Raw genomic sequence first — 18,773 nt, forward strand, 5'->3', positions numbered from 1 at the left:
AGAATAGTGATTTAATAAATTACGGGATAGAAGAAAAATACATGTACATGCAGTGGGGTGTGGGGAAATCTCAGGTCCTAGAAGACAGATTTGGTTTCTGGAATACAAGATGGGATGGATCCTGTCTGCCTTTGCACCTGGGGTAGCTAGAGTTCCAGACACTAATTTCTTCTTCCCCAAAATCCAGCAGTGCAGGCAGGCCCCCGGCCTCCTCCTCCCTCCAAGTACTAGGAAATCCTAGCTCACATCCCTCCCTCCTCCAAGGAACCAGGAATCCGGGATACCCACTGCCATCTGCCCTCTCTCCTCCAGGGAAACAGTTTAGACTCCCAGGCCTCCCCTCCTCCTGCAAGACCCAGGCATCTGGGACCCCAGCCCTCTGCTCTCCCAGGGTTCCAGGAATCTGGGCTGAAGTGGGGATCCAGAGTCCGAGTCTAGCGGGGCTGGGGTCTCAACTCCTGTGTCTTAGACATTCTCATACACCGGGTTCTCATAAAAAGCCCCCTTCTCTGGGGCTAGGCGTGACTGCTGGAGACCCCGCAGGATGCACTGATGCAGGAACACATACTGGGCCTGCAGAGAGGGACAGGGGAGGGGGGAGGGGTGCCCTTCTGAGCCAAGGCCTGCTTCACCCCCAAGCCCCACCCCTCACCCACCCTGTGCCCTCAGGAGCCCCATCACCTCAGTCTGTAGCATGAGAGGCCTGCTCTGCCTCATCTTCCGCACGTAGCTGAAGGCCCCTACGCGATGCTCACACTCCAGCTGCCGCAGCAGGGTGTCCAGGGCAATGAAGGTGCCCGTGCGGCCCACGCCAGCACTAGGCAGGGACAAGAAGGGGTCAGGCCACAGGAAGGGGGAGTCTTGGCTGATTGGAGAGATCTATTTTTGAAGCACCCAGGATCAGGGTATATTATTCAGCAAGATAGCATTCTTGGGGGACCCAGTGTAAGTGAGGGTTATGGGGGTCCCTGGTGACCATCAATCTGTTTTCGGGCTCTGTGGGTCTAGGTATTCTGGACATCTCCCACAAACGGGATCATACTATGTGTGGCCTTTTGTGTCTGGCTTATTTCACTCAGCACCATGTTTTTTAAATTCTTCCACATGGTGGAATGACCCAGTGCTCCATTCCTTTTTAGGGTTCAAATCAATCGTCTTAACCATTACGCAGGAGTCCCTTCCGTGCTTGGGGGGAGGGATGGCCCCCTGGTGGGGACACCTCCAGGGGCGCTGTCTTGGGACAGGGCAGGTGTTAGCACACGGTTCAGCAGAGAACTTGAATGCCACCATGGGCATCAGCGTGGCCACTCATTATCAGCCTTGAACCCAAGACTGAAGCTTTCTGACCAGGTTTCCACAGCTCTGCAATGGGGACTAAACCCTTTTGGTCATGAGGTTGCCCTGAGGACCAGCAAGACCATGGCTGTGGGGTTTCCGTCATGTCACTGGCATGTGGTACATGCTCCCTGAATGCCGACGGTCACTGCAACCAGAGCCCCCATTTCAGAGGCTGTCGGCCACTCTGGATCAAGCCCTTTGGTGCCCCCTCCCCCCCCATAACCTCCTCTACAGAGCCTTCAGTATCAACGACAGGAGAGTGATGGGCGGGATGAGGTCCCGGGCGTGCACTGGAGGTGTTTCAAATGTTTCTCAAAACCTTTGGCTGCTTCTCTCTGCTACCCTTCACCCCTTCCTCCCTTCCTCCCCCAGGGCATTCCCCTCCTCTCTTCCATCTCCTGTAGAAGGTCCTGGGTCTTGAGTCCCTCAGGGGCCGTTCTCTCAGAGCTAGTGGGTCCTCACCTGCAGTGCACAATGGGGGGGCCTCCCTCTGCGGTCTGGTCGAGCCACTGCCTGACCATCTTCCAGAAGGCCAGCAGGGGGTCTGGGGAGTGGGGGACGCCGTGGTCTGGCCAGGTCATGTAGTGGAACTGACGCACAGCTAGTGTCTTCTGCTCTTGGATCTAGAGGGAGGGTGGGTTGGGGAGGGAGCCGTCAAGACCCCTGGGTGGGCTGTTTTCCAACGGGTGGGGGGATCCCTGGGCACACTGTGGTCCCCAAGAGAGTGACGGAAGGCTAGACTCCAGGAGGGGTTCTGAGGAGCCGACTGCCCTAAGGTCCTGGGGGAGGAATCGAGGCCAGCATGGGGCCAGCAGGGTGTGGCAGACTCACGTGCTGGACCTTCAGCTCTCGTACTGTCCAGTTCTCCTGCACCTCCTCACCCTTCAGAGTCACTTGGAGCTGCCCGTATGTGCAGGGCTGGGCGTCTAGAGGCCAGTAATGCTCACATTTCACCTGGGAGATGACCGGGAGGTCAGAGAACGGGAGGCCCCAGAGAACCTGTCCTGGTGCCTGTCTACACTGGGGCTCTTGTACTCAGTACCTGGTGATGAGGCAAGGCCCACGGGCAGCTGAGTGTAGACTCATCCCAGCCAGGAGGACCCCTCCTTCTCAAGACCACTGGGTTATATGGGCCAATGGATGGACTGGGGAGGTGTCCAATGGAGGAGGCTGGGGTCATGTGGGAGGGAGTCAGCGAAAGTGGGATCAGAGTCCAGGCAGGGTCACGGGCTGGGGTCAGGGCTCAATGCCTAGACCCCCGCGGGCCTCTCACCCGGCCAGACTCCACACAGTTGGTCAGCATGACCAGGGCCCGGCTCCGCTGCTCCCACACCAGGCGCCAGAAGTCACCCACCGTCTGGGGCAGGGGGCCCTGGGCTGCAATGAACTCGTGGGGGTCCCAGAGACTCTGGTGGAAGAAACGAGGCAAGTCACAACCCCTCCGCTCCTTCTCGGCTCAGCTGTGCTCCATGCCCTGCGGGCTCCCAACCACGGCCTTACAGGTATGAAGCTGGCGTTGATGTAGTCGGAGCCTCCATCCTCCTGGGGCTTCAGGGACACCCGGGACCAGTCATCTAGAGGAAGAGGCCGGCATTGCTGAAGCAGAGAGAGGGTGGGAGACCCAGAAAGGCATGGAGACAAGACTGAGACCCAGGGACGGAGGTCACGCCGAGGGCACGCAGGCACTGGGAGCACTAAGAAGGGCGGGCTGACCTCGCCAGGGAGGAATGGGCCAGGGTGGCCCCCTCACAGGCAGCAAGAGGTTTTGTGTCTTACAGGGAATAAGGGAAGGGGCCAGGCATGGCGGACTGACAAAGTCATGGCCAGTGGTAAAGTCAGCAGAGGCTTAAGACTCACAGGGCAGCACAGGGGCACCTGGGTGGCTCAGTCAGTTGGTTAAGTGTCCAACTCTTGATTTTGACTCAGGTCACGATCTCACGGTCCGTGGGTTCAAGCCCCACGTCGGGCTCTGTGCTGACAGTGCGGAGCCTGCTGGGAATTCTGTCTCCCTCTCTCCCTCTGTCCCTCCCCTGCTCACTTTCTCTCTCCCACAAAATAAATAAATAAACATTTTAAAAAAGACTCACAGGGCAGTACATTTCGGTAACGGTTCTTGGTGCTGTTTTCGAGAGCTGAGGCCACGGTTTGAGACTGGCCGATGCCCTCCAGAGCCAGTTGCTGGAGGCAGAGGCAGAGAAGGGGGAGCATTGGAGTTTCTCCATCTTCCTCAGAGGACACCCCCGTTCAGCACCACCCCACTCACCCCCGTGCCCTGGCACTCTGTAACACCCACAAAAATGTGTACCATCACCCCGTAGGGCACTTGGGAAGCTTGGGGGACAGTGGGGACCAGAGAGGTAGGCGAGAGAAGAGACATCAGGGGGAAACTTTAGAGCTGACCCAAGGGCCCATAATAGTGTCAGCCGAAAACATAACTGTGCCTGAAGTTTTTTGCATAAGCAAAGAAAATTGGTGGCCCTGCTTGTGTTTAACCCCAAAAGGTGCGGCGAGGTCTGGGGTGGGCACGTGGGGCTCAGCTCCGCCCCTCAGTCTCACTGCACCTGGTACTCCTTTGTGAAGCCACAGTTTGTGTCTTCCTCATTCTTCATGACATGGGCAGCAAAGTGTTGCGCAGGGATGTTCTCCAGGAAGCTGTGGGGAAGGCAGAGTTAACCTCCCTTGGCCCTGTGCTCTTGGGATAAAAGAAAGGGCTTTTTTTTTTTTAAGTTTATTTTTATTTATGTTGAGAGACAGAGAGCAAGCAGGGAGGGGCAGAGAGAGAGAGAGAGAGAGACAGAATCCCAAGCAGGGCCCCAGCTGAGCTGTCAGCACAGAGCCTGACGTGGAGCTTGTACTCACAAACCGGGAGATCGTGGCCTGAGCCAAAGTTGCTGAGCCACCCAGGCGCCTTTTCCTTCCTTCCTTCCTTCCTTCCTTCCTTCCTTCCTTCCTTCCTTCCTTCCTTCCTTCCTTCCTTCCTTCCTTCCTTCCTTCCTTCCTTCCTTCCTTCCTTCCTTCCTTCCTTCCTTCCTTCCCTCTCCCTCTCTCTCTCTCTCTCTCTCTCTCTCTTTCTTCCTCTCTCTCTTTCTGTCTGTCTGTCTGTCATTGTTTGTTTCTTTTGATTCCCTTCACCCAACTCAACTATACTCCACCCTCTGCCTTGGGCAATCAACATCTGTTCTTGGTTTCTATCAATTCAGTGTTTTTAAATTTTTCAAATATGAGGCACCTGGTGGCTCAGTCAATTAAGCGTCAGATTCTTGATTTCAGCTCAGGTCATGGTCTCACAGTTCATGGGGTCAAGCCCCGCCCCCATCAGGCTTGGCACACACAGTGCCAAGCCTGCCTGGGATTCTCTCTCACACCCACTTTTCTCTTTCTGCCCCTGCCCTGCTCACTCTCTCTCTCTCTGTTCATCTTTCAAAATAAATAAATAAATAAACATAAAAAAAAAAAGAAAGGAAGGGAATTGGGACACAGGCCATATCATGGATGAACCTGGGGAATGTTACGCTGGCTGAGATGAGCCAGTCACAGAAGGACCAATACTGTGTGAGTCCACTTCTCCGAGGTCCCTTAGAGGAGTCAAATCCACAGAGACAGAGAACAGACGGGGGCATCAGGGGCTGGTGGAGAGGGAGGGGGAGGTGTGTTCAATGGGGAAAGAGGTTCAGTTTTGCAAGATGGGAAATTTCTGGAGACAGACGGTGGGGACCTCGGCACCACAGTGGAAACGTGGCTCATGCCGCTGAACTGCACATCTGAACGGTGGGCAGGGGCTGAATGCTCTGTTATCTGTATTCTGCACAATTAAAATGTCTGGGGGCTCCAATTCCCTCCAGCTTCTCCAGCATTGGCTCTGCCTTCCCTTCTGGATTTCTACCCTCGCCTCTCTCACATTGGCTGGTAAACACGCTAATCTCTCTTTTATATTTAAAAAGAGGGGCACCTGGGTGGTTCAGTTGGTTGAGCATCGGACTTCAGCTCAGGTCATGATCTCACAGTTCGTGGGTTCGAGCCCCGAGTCGGGCTCTGTGCTGACAGCTCAGAGCCTGGAACCTGCTTTGGATTCTGTGTCTCCCTCTCTTCCCCTCCCCTGTTCACATTCTGTATCTATCTGTCTCAAAAATAAATAAACATTAAAGGGGCGCCTGGGTGGCTTAGTCGGTTAAGCGTCCGACTTTCGCTTAGGTCATGATCTCGCGGATCGTGGGTTCGAGCCCCGCGTCGGGCTCTGTGCTGACTGCCAGCTCAGAGCCTGGCCTGTTTCAGTCTGTGACTCCCTCTCTCTCTGACCCTCCCCTGCTCACGCTGTCTCTCTCTCTCTCTCCTAGAAATAAATAAAAACATTTTAAAAAAAACATTAAAAAAAATTTTTTTTAAGTCTCTGACCCCATGCAGCTGCAGCCCCTAAAACAGTTTTATAAACACTGTCTTGACCCAGTTTGGAGGCCAGGGCTAGAGGCCAGCCCGGCCCCCTTCCTGAGCAGTGGTTAAACCCACACACCCACCACGTGATCCGTGCGGCTCTCACACTCTGAGCCTATATGCACCTGCCCTCAGCCCCCAGGGCCGGCGCCTGACGACCAGGGACAGCCTGACCAGGGACAGCCCGTACACCCCAGCGCTCGCCCAAAGCATTGCACTTGCCTGGTGTTGCCCATCTCTTCCCGCGGAAACCAAAACCGTTTCCCCACCTCCCCACCCTCCCCTGCCTTCCGAGTCCCCCTGTGGCCCTGTGAGATGTACTGCGGACTCCCCTCATGGGCTCTGTGAGGAGCCTCCGGCTTAATCACACCCAAACAACAAAACCTGACAAAACAGCCCATGCACCTTCAAACTCCTCTGCGGACCGGTTTTCTCTTCATTTCTCCATGTCACCAACGCCTGGTGTCTGCAGCACTACTCCGCAGGGGAATGACCTCTTTACCCAAAGTCCCCCTTTCTTATCTGCCTCCTCATCCTCAATTCCAAGGCCACCTCTCAATCCCTCCTTGGTGTGACGGCTCAGCAGCACTTAACTCCACAGCCTGGTCCTCTCTTCTTCTTGGACCCCTTCCTCTGCGTGGCACTCTGGTGCCACTCTGTTTAGTCCCTGAGATACCCAACATCCTCTAAACACTCCAAGTATGCTCCTGCCCCAGGGCCTTGGCACCTGCTGGTCTCTCTTCCTGGAACTCCATTTCCCAAGACGCGCACATGAGTCAGTGCACAAATGACTTCCTCTTAGTCATCTTCTTAGCATGGTTTTATCTGGACATCCTGCCTACAATTTTCTCTAATTTTAACAGCCTATCTAAAATATTCTTCTAACTTTTTCTTTCTTTTCTTTCTTTTTTTAAAACGTTTTATTTATTTCTGAGAGAGAGACAGAGCACAAGCAGAGGAGGGGCAGAGAGGGAGGGAGACACAGAATCCAAAGCAGGCTGCAAGCTCTGAGCTGTCAGCACAGAGCCTGAGGCGGGGCTCGAACTCACGGACCATGAGATCATGACCTGAGCCGAAGTCGGACACTTAACCAACTGAGCCATCCAGGCGCCCCTCTTCTACCTTTTCTGAGGTGCCTGGGTGGCTCAGGAGGTTAAGTGTCTGACTCTTGCTTTCGGCTGAGATTATGATCTCACGGTTGGGAGATGGAGCCCCACACTGAGCTCTGTGCTGGGCATGAAACCTGCTTAGGATTCTCTCTCTCTCTCTCTCTCTCTCAAAAAGGAAAAATAACAAAATATCCTTCTACCTTTTCTATTCCCACTTCTTGCTCTACTGCCTATTGTATCACAATCTCTATTATCTTGTTTATTAACGACTTCTTGTGCTTGAACGCAACGCCATGAAGGCAGGAGTCTGTTACCCCACTGTGCGCTCTGCACCTAGAACAGTGCCTGACAGATTATGCAGGTGCTGAGTGAATATGTTGTTGGATGCAAGTAGCCCCAGAGCTGGAGCTGCTTCCAGAGCCCCTGCCCAGGCTGGAGGGGGCGATGAAAGGCTTGTGATCCGTGGGGCAGAGGTCATTGTGTGGGTGGGTTCACTGAGCCCACCCTCTGACCTATCCAGTGACCAGAAAACACGCCTTGATGTGACCTGAGAATGATTTTTCCAGATGCTCTCCCAACACCTTCTGCTTACCTGGAGCCCAGACCCCTGGGTGCTGGCTTCCTCTGTCTCTTCCTGTGCCTGGGAAAGAGACATGGGAATGGAAGACGCAGGGAGTCAGGCTGGATCCAGGGGTCCTCACCCTCTCCCTGCACCCCCACCCTCACCCCCAGATGGTCAGTCAGCCCTGTGAGGACTCCTACCTCTTCTTCAGGAAGAAAACCAGCAGCCCCACCAGGATGAGGAACAGGACCACACCGACAATGGCTCCAGCAATGACCCCTGGGATAGGAAGCGTGGGCACCATTGGAGTCCGCCTCATCCGCTGGCGACCTGTCTCTCCTACCTCTGTCCTCACCCAGACTGTGACAGAGTGCCGATGGGGCAGATGCGAGGGCAGAGAAAGGAGGGGGGAAAGCCTCTGGATGGAGCCCCACCTCCCACCCAGCTTTCCCCAGGAGCCTGGTCCAAAGACATCATCTGCTCAGGTAACCTGGCTGCCAGAGACTCCTCCCCTCCGTGGCCTGGATTAATGATTCTCGGCGCGGGCGATTTTGTCACCAGTGTCTGGGGACACTTTGGGTTGTCACCATGGGAGTGGTGGTGCACTGGCATCCAGCAGGTAGGGGCCGGGGTACTGCTCAATATCCTACAAAGTACAGGACAGCCCCCACAGCAAAGACTGACCGATCCCCAAAAGCCAATAGCGTCAAGGTTGAGAAACCACAGTCTGGCATTGACGGCATTGATGTTTCTCCCCAGAATGAAGGCTTATGTTCTCAGAGGTTCTATTTGCTAACGGAAGGGCGCCCCTGCCGTGGTGGTGCCTAAGGTCCTGGCCCCAGGCTCTAATGGGCACAGACCCCCAGGGTGTGTCCTTAGACAGCTGATCTTGGGGCAGACACCAGCCCACAGCCTCCTCCATTAGCTGCCGTGGCCCCAGGAAGCAGCTTTCCAACAATCCTGGTTGCAAGGATCTGTCAACAGGCTCTAGAAGGGTCTTACACAGCCTGGTGAGGAGGCCCATTCCCCTGACTGACCTGGTCCCACTGAATTGGACAAGGGCATCTTTCCTCACAGGGACCCTCTCTGCTAAGCATAAAAGACTTTCCTGTGCAGTAGCAAGGAAGCCCAGTTGGGAGTGGCATCCATCTATCATTGCCCCAACCTGCCATCTCTCTCCAGACCAGAGACCCAATCTTTTATTTTTTTAACATTTTTTTAATGTTTTGTTTATTTCTGAGAGAGAGAGAGAGAGGAGAGAGACAGCGTGAACAGGGGAGGGTCAGAGAGAGAGGGAGACACAGAATCCGAAGACAAGCTCCAGGCTCTGAGCTGTCAGCACAGACCCCGACGCGGGGCTCGAACCCACGAACCATGAGATCATGACCTAAGCTGCAGTCGGACGATTAACCGACTGAGCCACCCAGGCGCCCCCAGAGACCCAATCTTATAGAGGTCCTGATTCACAGAAAGTGACAGATGGAGCCCAGTGAAACTTATGGCCATGATCAAAGGTATATGATCAGAGTTTTTTAAATTATGAGGCTCGTACTTCTCCCAAATTCGCCACTGATGGGTGGAAAATGGTGCATTCATGTTGGGGAAAAAGTTTTGGCAGTTCTCCAAAAGATAAACACAGAGTTAACCATCTGATCCCACAACTCCACTCCTGGGGATATACCCAAGAGAAATAAAGTTCCTTTCTGCACAGAAATGGTGCATGAATGTTCATAGCACCACTACTCATAATAGCCAAAAAGTAGAAACCACCCAAATGCATCCACAGACTAACAGATAAACAAAATGTGGTCTCTCCATACAGTGGGATATTATTTAACAATAAAAAGAAATGAAGCACTGATACATGCTACATTGATGAACCTTAGAAAAGGGTCACCAAGTGAGAGGAGCCAGCCACAGAAGACTGATGATAGACATCACAGAAGGATGATGATAGTTTTTGGAGATGTCAAAAGCAAGCAAATCTGTAGAGACGGGAGATAAATTTGAGATTACCTATGCCAGGTTGGTGGGACAGTGAGGAGAATAGGGGCTGATGGTATAGGAAGGTGAGTAATGAAAATATTGTAAGAGTAATGGGTTGGCATTGTGCTGTGGATGTACTGAAGCCATTAGTCATACACCTTAAGTGGGTGAATTGTAGGATATGTGAATTATATCTCAATAAAGCTGTTTTAAAGAAAGCAGAAAACAAAGCAAACGGGAAACACAAAGTATCCCTTGTGTAAGTAAGACCCCCTCATAACGGAGTCTGATGTGATCTAGAGAGGCTTTCAGCGAAGCTCTGTCTTGGTGGGGATCTGCTCACCTGCGTTCTCCGTGTAGCAGGTCACAGGGACAGACGGGGCCCTCATTCCATCCCAGACGGTTGTGACGGTGGCGGGGTAGGACTGAGCTGGCTGGAGATCCCACACGGACACGCCCCTCCCACAGGAAGATCCATTCTGGGAGTCCCGCTGTCCACCCACCTGCAACTCAAAGGCCTCGTAACCTCCCACGGGGCAGGACCAGGTCAAGATGACCCCGTGGCCCCCAGAGGTGCTGACGCAGGATGTGATGGTGACCGGGTTCGGGGCTGGGTGGAGAGGACAGGAGGAGTCAGTAGGAGCCATACAGGGTGGCTTTCCATCCCTTACCCCACCCCCACTTCGCACCAGTGGTGCCAGTTCTCTGAGAACTAGCCCAACCTTTCCTCCCAAAACCAAAATACCTCTTCAGTTCTCATTTTCTGTCCTCTCTAAATGGACATGCAACAGATCCCTTCAGACTACAACTCCCATGAGCCCTTGGACTCTATCCCTGCAGCTTAGCAAGGCATGACCCCATGGCCTGATGGGATTTGGAGTCCACTCCCCTCCCATTGTCCCCAGGTCTGACCTCAGCTCCCACCAGGTAGAAGGGGACCCATCTCACCTGTGGATGCGAGGAGGCTCTGTGCATAACTGGTCACATTGTTCCTGTCTGCCCACACGCTGAAGGCGTACAGAGTCCCGGGCTCCAGGGCCTGCACCTCATAGCAACTGTCGTTGGTCCTGCCTGTGTGGTTGGCCTGATATCCCTGAGGGTCTTGCTGTCCCTGGAGATGTCCCCCAGGGGCCCAATGGACTCCGTATGTGTAGAGCTGAGACTGGGGGTCTGTGGGGACCTTCCACCGCAGGGTGATTGAGCTGTTCGTCTGGGTTTCCTTGTGCAGATCTGTGACCATGTTGGGAGCTGAGAAGATGAGAAAAGCTCAAGGGGGCGGGCGTGTCCTCAAGAGCCCTCGCGCCTGAGGCTGCTCACCTCCCCAGTGCCTCAGTCACCAGAGAGTCCACTTCCTGAGAAGTGAGAACCGCAGAAAAGAGGCCAGGTGGGGACAAGAGTCACATGGGGCCCCTCTATCCTGAGTCTATACCCCTGGGTCCCAAACATCACCTTTCTAAGGTGAGCAGATGGAGGCAGGGAACTTCCCTACTTCCAGACACTTCTTTCTAGACGGAGCTGTTGACTTTAGTCTTCTTAGCCAAAATGGACAAAAACTAAACAGTTCCAGGCTCCATGCGCCCACAGTGAACCTAGTTCCTGGGGTAATTTTGGTTCCTGTCATGCTTGGGACCCTTCCTGTGTAGGGTGAGAGGTGGGCTGCTTGGGGATCAGCTAGTATACTGGGATGAGTTGTGCCCTTCTGTCTTCCGGCTTTGTTGGGTTCCTGAGGGGTGGTCCTGGATGGTCAGGGACTCTCTGCATCCCCAAAGACAGACCTCGTAATTGGAAAGCCATGACTGCCGAGGACAGACTTCCTAGAAGGCAGACTTACAATCTCAAGGTCCAATGAGGCTACATAGGGTCACCAAATTCTCCCCAACCTTCCCCTTCCCCCATCCCAACAGTACCGGTTCAGTCTAGAACCCGTCTGAGTCTCACCAGTGGCTCCACTGACAGTCCTGGGGTCACTTCTGACCTTATTCCTCTCTGCCCAGACGGTGATGGTGTACAAAGTCCCAGCTTCCAGTTCTTTCAGTACGATCCCAGTATCTGGGGTGTCCTGGGTGGTGATGGCACTGGTACCCTCCCTGACCCAGGAGACCCCGTAGGTGTAGGGAGAATGATCTGGGCCCATGGGAGCTGTCCAGCTCAAGGTGATGGAGCTGTTGGTCTGCTTCTGCACACTGAGACTCGTCACTGCATTGGGGACTGGCAGAAGGAAAAAAGAGTCAGAATATCCTATCCCTGGTCCACAAGAATCCAGAAGACGATGATGCACCTCCTTCTTCTGCAGCCAGACTTGTTAAGGAGCACTTCCTGGAGTTGGAACCTGGGTGGGCAGTGAGGGGGGAGGGTCTGGACGCCTGCATCTCTGTGCTCAGCAACAGGCTCCTAGACAGGCGTGTTGCCAGGAAAGGCCACGTCTCTCCTGTGGACTTAGGTTTTGGATTCGGCTCAGTGAGATCATAAAGATGGTGGCTGGATCCCAGAACTCAAAGGAGGTGCCATTTTTGCTGGTTCTTAAAACCTCTCACCGAAACAGAGAGTAGGCATTGATGCTAGTCATCTGCGGAAATGCTGGGGTTCTTTTCTGGAGCAGCACAGAATTCATTCTTTTCTGCTCACACAGAAAATGTGTACAGGGTCCCAGCTTTCTGTCCCTCTACCATGAAACTGAAGTTTTGGCTAAATGTTGGGTCTCAATTCTGTCCTCCCGTCCAGTTTGCTGGACCCAATAAGTGTCATCCCAAAGGCCAGGGCCCAGGGGGCACCTCCCAATCAGAGTGATGGAGCAGTTGGCCTGAGGTTCCATCCTCAAGATCATGATACAGTTGGGAGCCAGGAGAAAGGTCACAGAGACAGAGTGTCCACATTCCACAGTACCTAATGCCCCTACAGCTGAGGTAACACGCCTGTGCTCCCTACACAGGTTGCAAGGAGAGACATCCCTAGTCTTAAGGTCTTTATTCTAGAGAGTCCTCCATCCTGACTGATCCCCGCTCAGAACTTGTGAAGTGCTTTCTTCATCTCCTGCTCCACGCGACCCAAAGAGATGGGGGGCTAGAGAGTTTGCTCAGCTGTCTGGTCAGTTCTCCACCACCGCCAATCACCAACCTTTAAAAAAAAAAGATAAACAAAACAAGTAGCAGCAGCTTGTCACCTGTGGTGGCCTCACAAGTCGTCACGGTGCTGTTGGCTCCATGTTTCTCTGCCCACACAGCAAATTCATACAAGGACCCGGGTCGCAGTCCGTCCGCCGTGAAGCTGGTGCTGCTTGTGCTCTGGGTCCCAGTTTTGCTATCAGCCCCAGTCCACCGGATCCAGTAGGTGTAGTTCTGGAAGTCAGGGTCATCTGGCGTCTCCCAGACCAGGGTGATGGAGGTGGTGGTCTGAGCCTGTACCCTCAGGTTCCTGACGGGATTGGGGTCTGAGAAATTAGGGAGAGGGGTCCGGTGTCAGCGAGGGAGCAGATCGGGGGACAGTCAGTGGACATTTTAGCCCTCAAAGTCCCCAGTCCTGCCTCAACTGCTGGTCCCAGGAGAGGCAGGCTGTGTGGTCTAGACCAGCGCTTCTCAAACTTCAGTGCCTGTATGTAAGAGTGGGGATCTTGTTAAGATTCGGGCTCTCGGGGCGCCTGAGTGGCTCAGCTGGTTAAGCGGCCGACTTTGACTCAGGTCATGATCTCATGGTTCGTGGGTTTGATCCCCACGTCGGGCTCTGCTGACAGCTAGCTCAGAGCCTGGAGCCTATTTAAGATTCTGTATCTCTCTCTCTCTCTGACCCTCCCCTGCTCACACTGTCTCTCTCTCTCTCAAAAATAAATAAAACATAAAAAAAAAAAGATTTGGGCTCTCATTCCGTTGGTCTGAGATGAGACCCAGACTCTGCATGTCCAGCCGGTTCTCGGCGCACGCTGGTGCTGCCCAGCCGTGGACCATGTTTTGAGTAGCAAGGGTCTAGCCCGGCACTTTCCAACAGAATTTCTGCAAAGACGGAAATGCTCTCCCAGGGCCCAGTATGAGAGGCAGTGTCCCCGTGGGATACTGAGGGGGACCGGGATGCCCTCATCTGGGATTGTGAGCATCTAAACTGTGAGACTGAAATGTCCCTTCTAGTGAACTGAATTTTAAGTAGCCACACATGACGAGGGACAGGGACGAGGCTACCATATGGGCCAGTGGAGCTTAGAGGGGGGCAACTGTCCACGTCAGGGTGATGGAGCTGGTGATCTGGGCTTCCATCCTCAAGACTATAACACGGTTGAGAACCCGGAGAAGAGTCTGAGGGTCAGAGTGTCCACCTTGCATCGTACCTAAGGTCCTCACAGTTGAAGCAACACGCCTATGCTCCCTACACAGTCCTGGTTGCTAAGGAGAGACACCCCTAGTCTTAAGATCTGTGTTCTAGAGGGTCCACGATCCTGACTGATCCCAGCTCAGAGCATGTGATGTTCTTTCTTCGTCTCCTGCTCCACGCGACCCAAAGAGATGGTGGGCTAGAGAGTTTGCTCTGTTGCCCTGTCACTTCTTCACCACCGCCCATCACCAATCATTGAGAGAGAGAGAGAGAGAGAGAGAGAGAGAGAGAGAGAGATGGGGCACCTGGGTGGCTCGCTTGGTGGAGTGTCCGACTTGGGCTGAAGTCGTGATCTAACAGTTCGTGAGGGTGAGCCCTGCATCGGGCTCCATGCTGTCAGTGCGGAACCTGCTTCGGATCTTCTGTCCCTTTGCTCTCTGCTCCTCCCTTGCCCATGCTCCCTCAACTGTAAATGAACATTCCTTAGGAAGGGGAGAGAGACAGAAAGTAAGCAACAGGGCGCTCTCACCTGTGGTGGCCTCGCAAGTCGTCACGGTGCTGTTGGCTCCATGTTTCTCTGCCCACACAGCAAATTCATACAAGGACCCGGGTCGCAGTCCGTCCGCCGTGAAGCTGGTGCTGCTTGTGCTCTGGGTCTCAGTTTTGCTATCAGCCCCAGTCCACCGGATCCAGTAGGTGTAGTTCTGGAAGTCAGGGTCATCTGGCGTCTCCCAGACCAGGGTGATGGAGGTGGTGGTCTGAGCCTGTACCCTCAGGTTCCTGACGGGATTGGGGTCTGAGAAATTAGGGAGAGGGGTCCGGTGTCAGCGAGGGAGCAGATCGGGGGAACAGTCAGTGGACATTTTAGCCCTCAAAGTCCCCAGTCCTGCCTCAACTGCTGGTCCCAGGAGAGGCAGGCTGTGTGGTCTAGACCAGCGCTTCTCAAACATCAGTGCCTGTATGTAAGAGTGGGGATCTTGTTAAGATTCGGGCTCTCATTCCGTCGGTCTGAGATGAGTCCCAGACTCTGCATGTCCAGCCGGTTCTCGGCGCACGCTGGTGCTGCCCAGCCGTGGACCATGTTTTGAGTAGCAAGGGTCTAGCCCGGCACTTTCCAACAGAATTTCTGCAAAGACGGAAATGCTCTCCCAGGGCCCAGTATGAGAGGCAGTGTCCCCGTGGGATACTAAGGGGGACCGGGATGCCCTCATTTGAGGTCTTGAGCACCTAAAATGTGAGATTGAATCTTCCCTTCTAATGAACTATTATAAGTAGCCACACATGACGGGGGACAGGGACGAGGCTACCATATTGGCCAGTGCAGCTTAGAGGGGGGCAACTGTCCACATCAGAGTGATGGAGCTGGTGATCTGGGCTTCCATCCTCAAGACTATAACACGGTTGAGAACCCGGAGAAGAGTCAGAGGGTCAGAGTGCCCACATCTCATAGTGCGCAGAGGGAGGCCAGATTTGCCTGCACCATCTCCTGTGGATTCTCAACCAATTCCAATCCCCCTCCCCCAGCTGAACAAAAGTGAAGGAAACAGGAGGTGGGACCTGAGGAACCTTCGAGGGTTTTCCTGAAGCCAGGAGCACTGTGTTGTCTGCCCAAACAGAAAATTCACATGAGGACAGTGACTAAGTCTTACCCCACCCCCACTTTGCAACTGGTGACTATACTGTCTTGGGTCTCAAATCTGTCGGTGTCTCCAAGCCCCTGGACCCTGTCACTAGGTGCACCTCTGAGGGTTGGGGTTGGGACCTCCCAGTGTAGGATGATAGACCTCCTAGTCCTCCCCTCACCTTTCCCACAGGGTTAGGGGGCTGAAAGCTGGCACCGTGCAGAGTGGGGTGGGGACCCCACAAGCTCGCGTGGCTCCTGAGCACCGTTGCAACAATGTGCTCAGACACGCACTGTGCTCCCAGGAGCGGGTATGAGGTTAAGTATGTAAAGGATCTTCTGGTCCCTTTCTATGTCGACTGCGTGTCCAAATGTTAATATTTGGGGGGCACCTGGCTGGCTCAGTCAGCAGAACATGCGACTCTTGATCCTGGGGGTGTGGGTTCAAGCCCCAGGTTGGGCGTGGAGCCTACTTTCAAAAATGGATGAAGGGCGCCTGGGGGGCTCCATTAGTTAATGGTCTGAGTCTTGGTTTTGGCTCAGGTCATGATCCTACGGTTTGTGGATTCAAGCCTCGTGTCAGTCGGTCTCTATGCTGACAGAGAGGACCTTGCTTGGGATTCTCTCTCTCTCTCTCTCTCAAAATAAATAAACTTAAAAAATGATAATATTTTGGATCTATGGAGGTAAGTAAACTCTCACTTTATAATTAATATCACATGTTTCATTTGACTACTTTTAAGATTTTATTATTTTTTTAAAGTAACCTCTACATCCCATGTGGGGCTCAAACCTACAAACCCAAAATCAAGAGTCGCACGCTCCACAGACTGAGCCAGCCAGACATCCCTCTTTTTACTTGTTTTTAAACTGGTTGACATTGGGGCGCCTGCTGGCTTGGTCTGTTAAGTGTCCGGCTGCGGCTCAGGTCACCATCTCATGGTTCAGTTTGTGGGTTCGAGCCCTGCGTCGGGCTCTGTGCTGACAGCTCGGAGCCTGGAGCTGCTTCAGATTCTGAGTCTTCCTCTCTCTCACCCTCCCCCGCTCATGCTCCATCTCTCTCTCTTTCTCTCTCTTTCAATAAATAAATAAACAAACATTAAATTGGTTGATAGAAAACCTAAATTTACACATTCAGCTTCCATTCGATTTCTCTTGGACAACAGAACGTGCCACGTTCTCATCGCTGCCGGCCACATTTTAGAAAAAGAAGGCGTGCGGAGCGTGGCTGCCTCTCACCTGTGCTGTTCTGGAGGGTCCCCTGGGAGCTGCTGGTCGCATCCTGCGGCGCCCACGTGGAGAAATCACGCAGAGACCCCGGCCTGGGGCTGTCCTCCATGACACTGGCGTCGGCCAGGCGCCAGGCCTCAGCTCTGCCATCCTGTCCTGGCCGCAGGCCCCAGGGGGTGTAGTGTCCCCCCTCGAGGCCGGAGGGCACCTGCTGCCGCAGGGTGATGGGGCCGGGGCTCTGGGCCTCCGCATTCGCGTCCCTGCCGGGGCTGGGGGCTGAGAATAAGGAAGCAGGGTGTGAGCAGAGAAGGTCCGCACTGCACCTTCCCCGACCCCCAACTCTTGCCTGAGGCCAGAAAGGACCCCTTCCAGGAGTGCGGGCCGTGTGTCACCGAGCCCTCCGTGAGACCGCCTCCCCAGAGCTCACAGCGGCTCCGCGCAAGCTCTCCGCCGACAGCGGGGCTCACTCACCAGCCGCCCTGGCCCCTGTCCAGCTGCACAGGCTCTGGGGAGAACACAGAGGGGAGAGTCAGACTCTGGGCTTCATCTCCCTTGGCCCACGGGGGAATGCGGGGCTGGCGGGGGGCTGGCCAGGGACCCTCTTCCTCTGCCCTACCCTGGGAGTCACTGGGGCCTGAGGGAGAGGAGGGACACTGTGAGTTGTCTCCTCCCCAAGGCGCTGCTCTAACAAAGGTCACTGTAAGTCCATCTATCTCTGTTGGGTGTGTATGTGCTGGGGGGGCCGTGTGGCAGGGGCGGGGCTCCACTGATAAGGCCAGGAGAGAGTGGTGACACGGTCGGGAAAGTATGGCTTTGTAATTAATCAAAAAAGTGGTAATGGGGGAAGATACTGAGGTTGGGGACCAGGAGCCAGACACCTAGTCTGAGGGAGGAGGGCCCGGGGGCCAGGACTCCTGGGTCTGAGGGAGGAGGGGCCGGGGGTCAGGACCCCTGGGTCTGAGGGAGGAGGGGCTGGGGGCCTGGACTCCTGGGTCTGAGGGAGGAGGGGCTGGGGCCTGTACTCCAGGGTCTTTGTGAACACACCTGACTCTTGTGAGAAACCAGAGCTCACTCTCACAGAGGACAGCAGTATCTGTGAGCCCAGGTGTGAGGCTCCCTGACAACCCAGAAGCCTGCTTCCTTCTCCAGGACTCCATCAGCCCCTACTCCCTCAGGACCCCAGCGGCCCGGCCCCGTCTGGGAACACTCACCAGCAGCACCAGGCTCCTCCAGGCCCCGAGGCCCCCTCAGGTCCCCATCATGTCTCCAGACACTGCAGAGGGACCCAGGCGTCCCAGCCCTGACTTTCCACCTGCTGGACTTTAAACGCAAGGATTTCCCCTTTAGCTGTGAGGCCACAGGCCAGGGTGGGAAGGGAGGAGGAGGAAGTGGAGGCTCCCAGCCCCGCCCCACCCGTCAGCCCTGGTCCTCACCTCTGCACGCTCACCTCTGCACGCTCCTGAGCTCTTGCACCCCCTCCCTGGCCATGGGGTCTCCCCTCTGGCCTCTGCCTCCCCTCACGCTACCCCACCGAGATCGCCTGGATAAGGGGCTCTTCCCCCCGGCTGCCGCCGTGAATGCACAGAGCAGGTCCTGGATGGTCGGGCCGTGCCAGCCCTGGGAAAGAGACAGCTCCGGCTCCATGTCTCACGGGGACAGACCAGGCTGGGTCTAATCCCCTGTCCTGCCATGCATGGGCTCTGCCCACCGACTCAGGCCCCGTCACCTCCCTGCCCCCGCAGCGCGGCAGCCCTCACAGTATGAGCCCCGTCCATTATCACCCCATCACCAGACTTTGCATATGAGCCACCCCTCCCCCACCAGGTGCACCCTCCTCCTGTCCTCCCACAATCTCCCTCCTCCCCCTCCCTTGGGACGCAGTCAGAGTAGGACCACACTGGGTCCCACGCCTTCCAACCCTGTGCTCTTTCTGCCACAAGACGCCAAACTGTTAGTATTTGCATATTTGTCTCACCCACCCTGTTCTACCTGTAACCTTGACCAAGTGGCTTAAACTCACAGTGACTCAGATTCCCCAGCGGTAAAAAAGGAGATACGTCCACTTATCAACATACTGTGGATAAGAAATGTCTTCGTACGTGTAAAATCTCAGAACGATGGCCGGCCCTTTTAAAATACCTAATAAATCATAGCCACATTTATTTATTTGTGATGTTTGTTTATTTATTTATTGTGAGGGAGT

General features: G+C 54.6%; 1 protein-coding gene across 1 annotated transcript; it reads right to left on the reverse strand.

Moving 5' to 3' along the window:
• Nucleotides 1–12: 12 nt before the first annotated feature.
• On the reverse strand, nt 13–17,832 carry PTPRH (protein tyrosine phosphatase receptor type H). The gene is given in 19 exon segments (XM_039244088.1): nt 13–573; nt 682–817; nt 1,801–1,961; nt 2,170–2,292; nt 2,612–2,746; nt 2,839–2,912; nt 3,426–3,516; nt 3,900–3,980; nt 6,224–6,240; nt 7,475–7,515; nt 7,638–7,716; nt 9,767–10,033; nt 10,372–10,671; nt 11,362–11,631; nt 12,584–12,850; nt 14,249–14,515; nt 16,580–16,846; nt 17,042–17,075; nt 17,782–17,832. Coding segments are annotated over 19 exon segments (2,769 nt in total). The 3' UTR covers nt 13–465.
• Between the last annotated feature and the right edge of the window lie 941 nt (nt 17,833–18,773).

Source organism: Hyaena hyaena, unplaced genomic scaffold, assembly GCF_003009895.1.
Source record: "Hyaena hyaena isolate Hyena2069 unplaced genomic scaffold, ASM300989v1 scaffold_235, whole genome shotgun sequence".
NCBI lineage: Eukaryota > Metazoa > Chordata > Mammalia > Carnivora > Hyaenidae > Hyaena > Hyaena hyaena.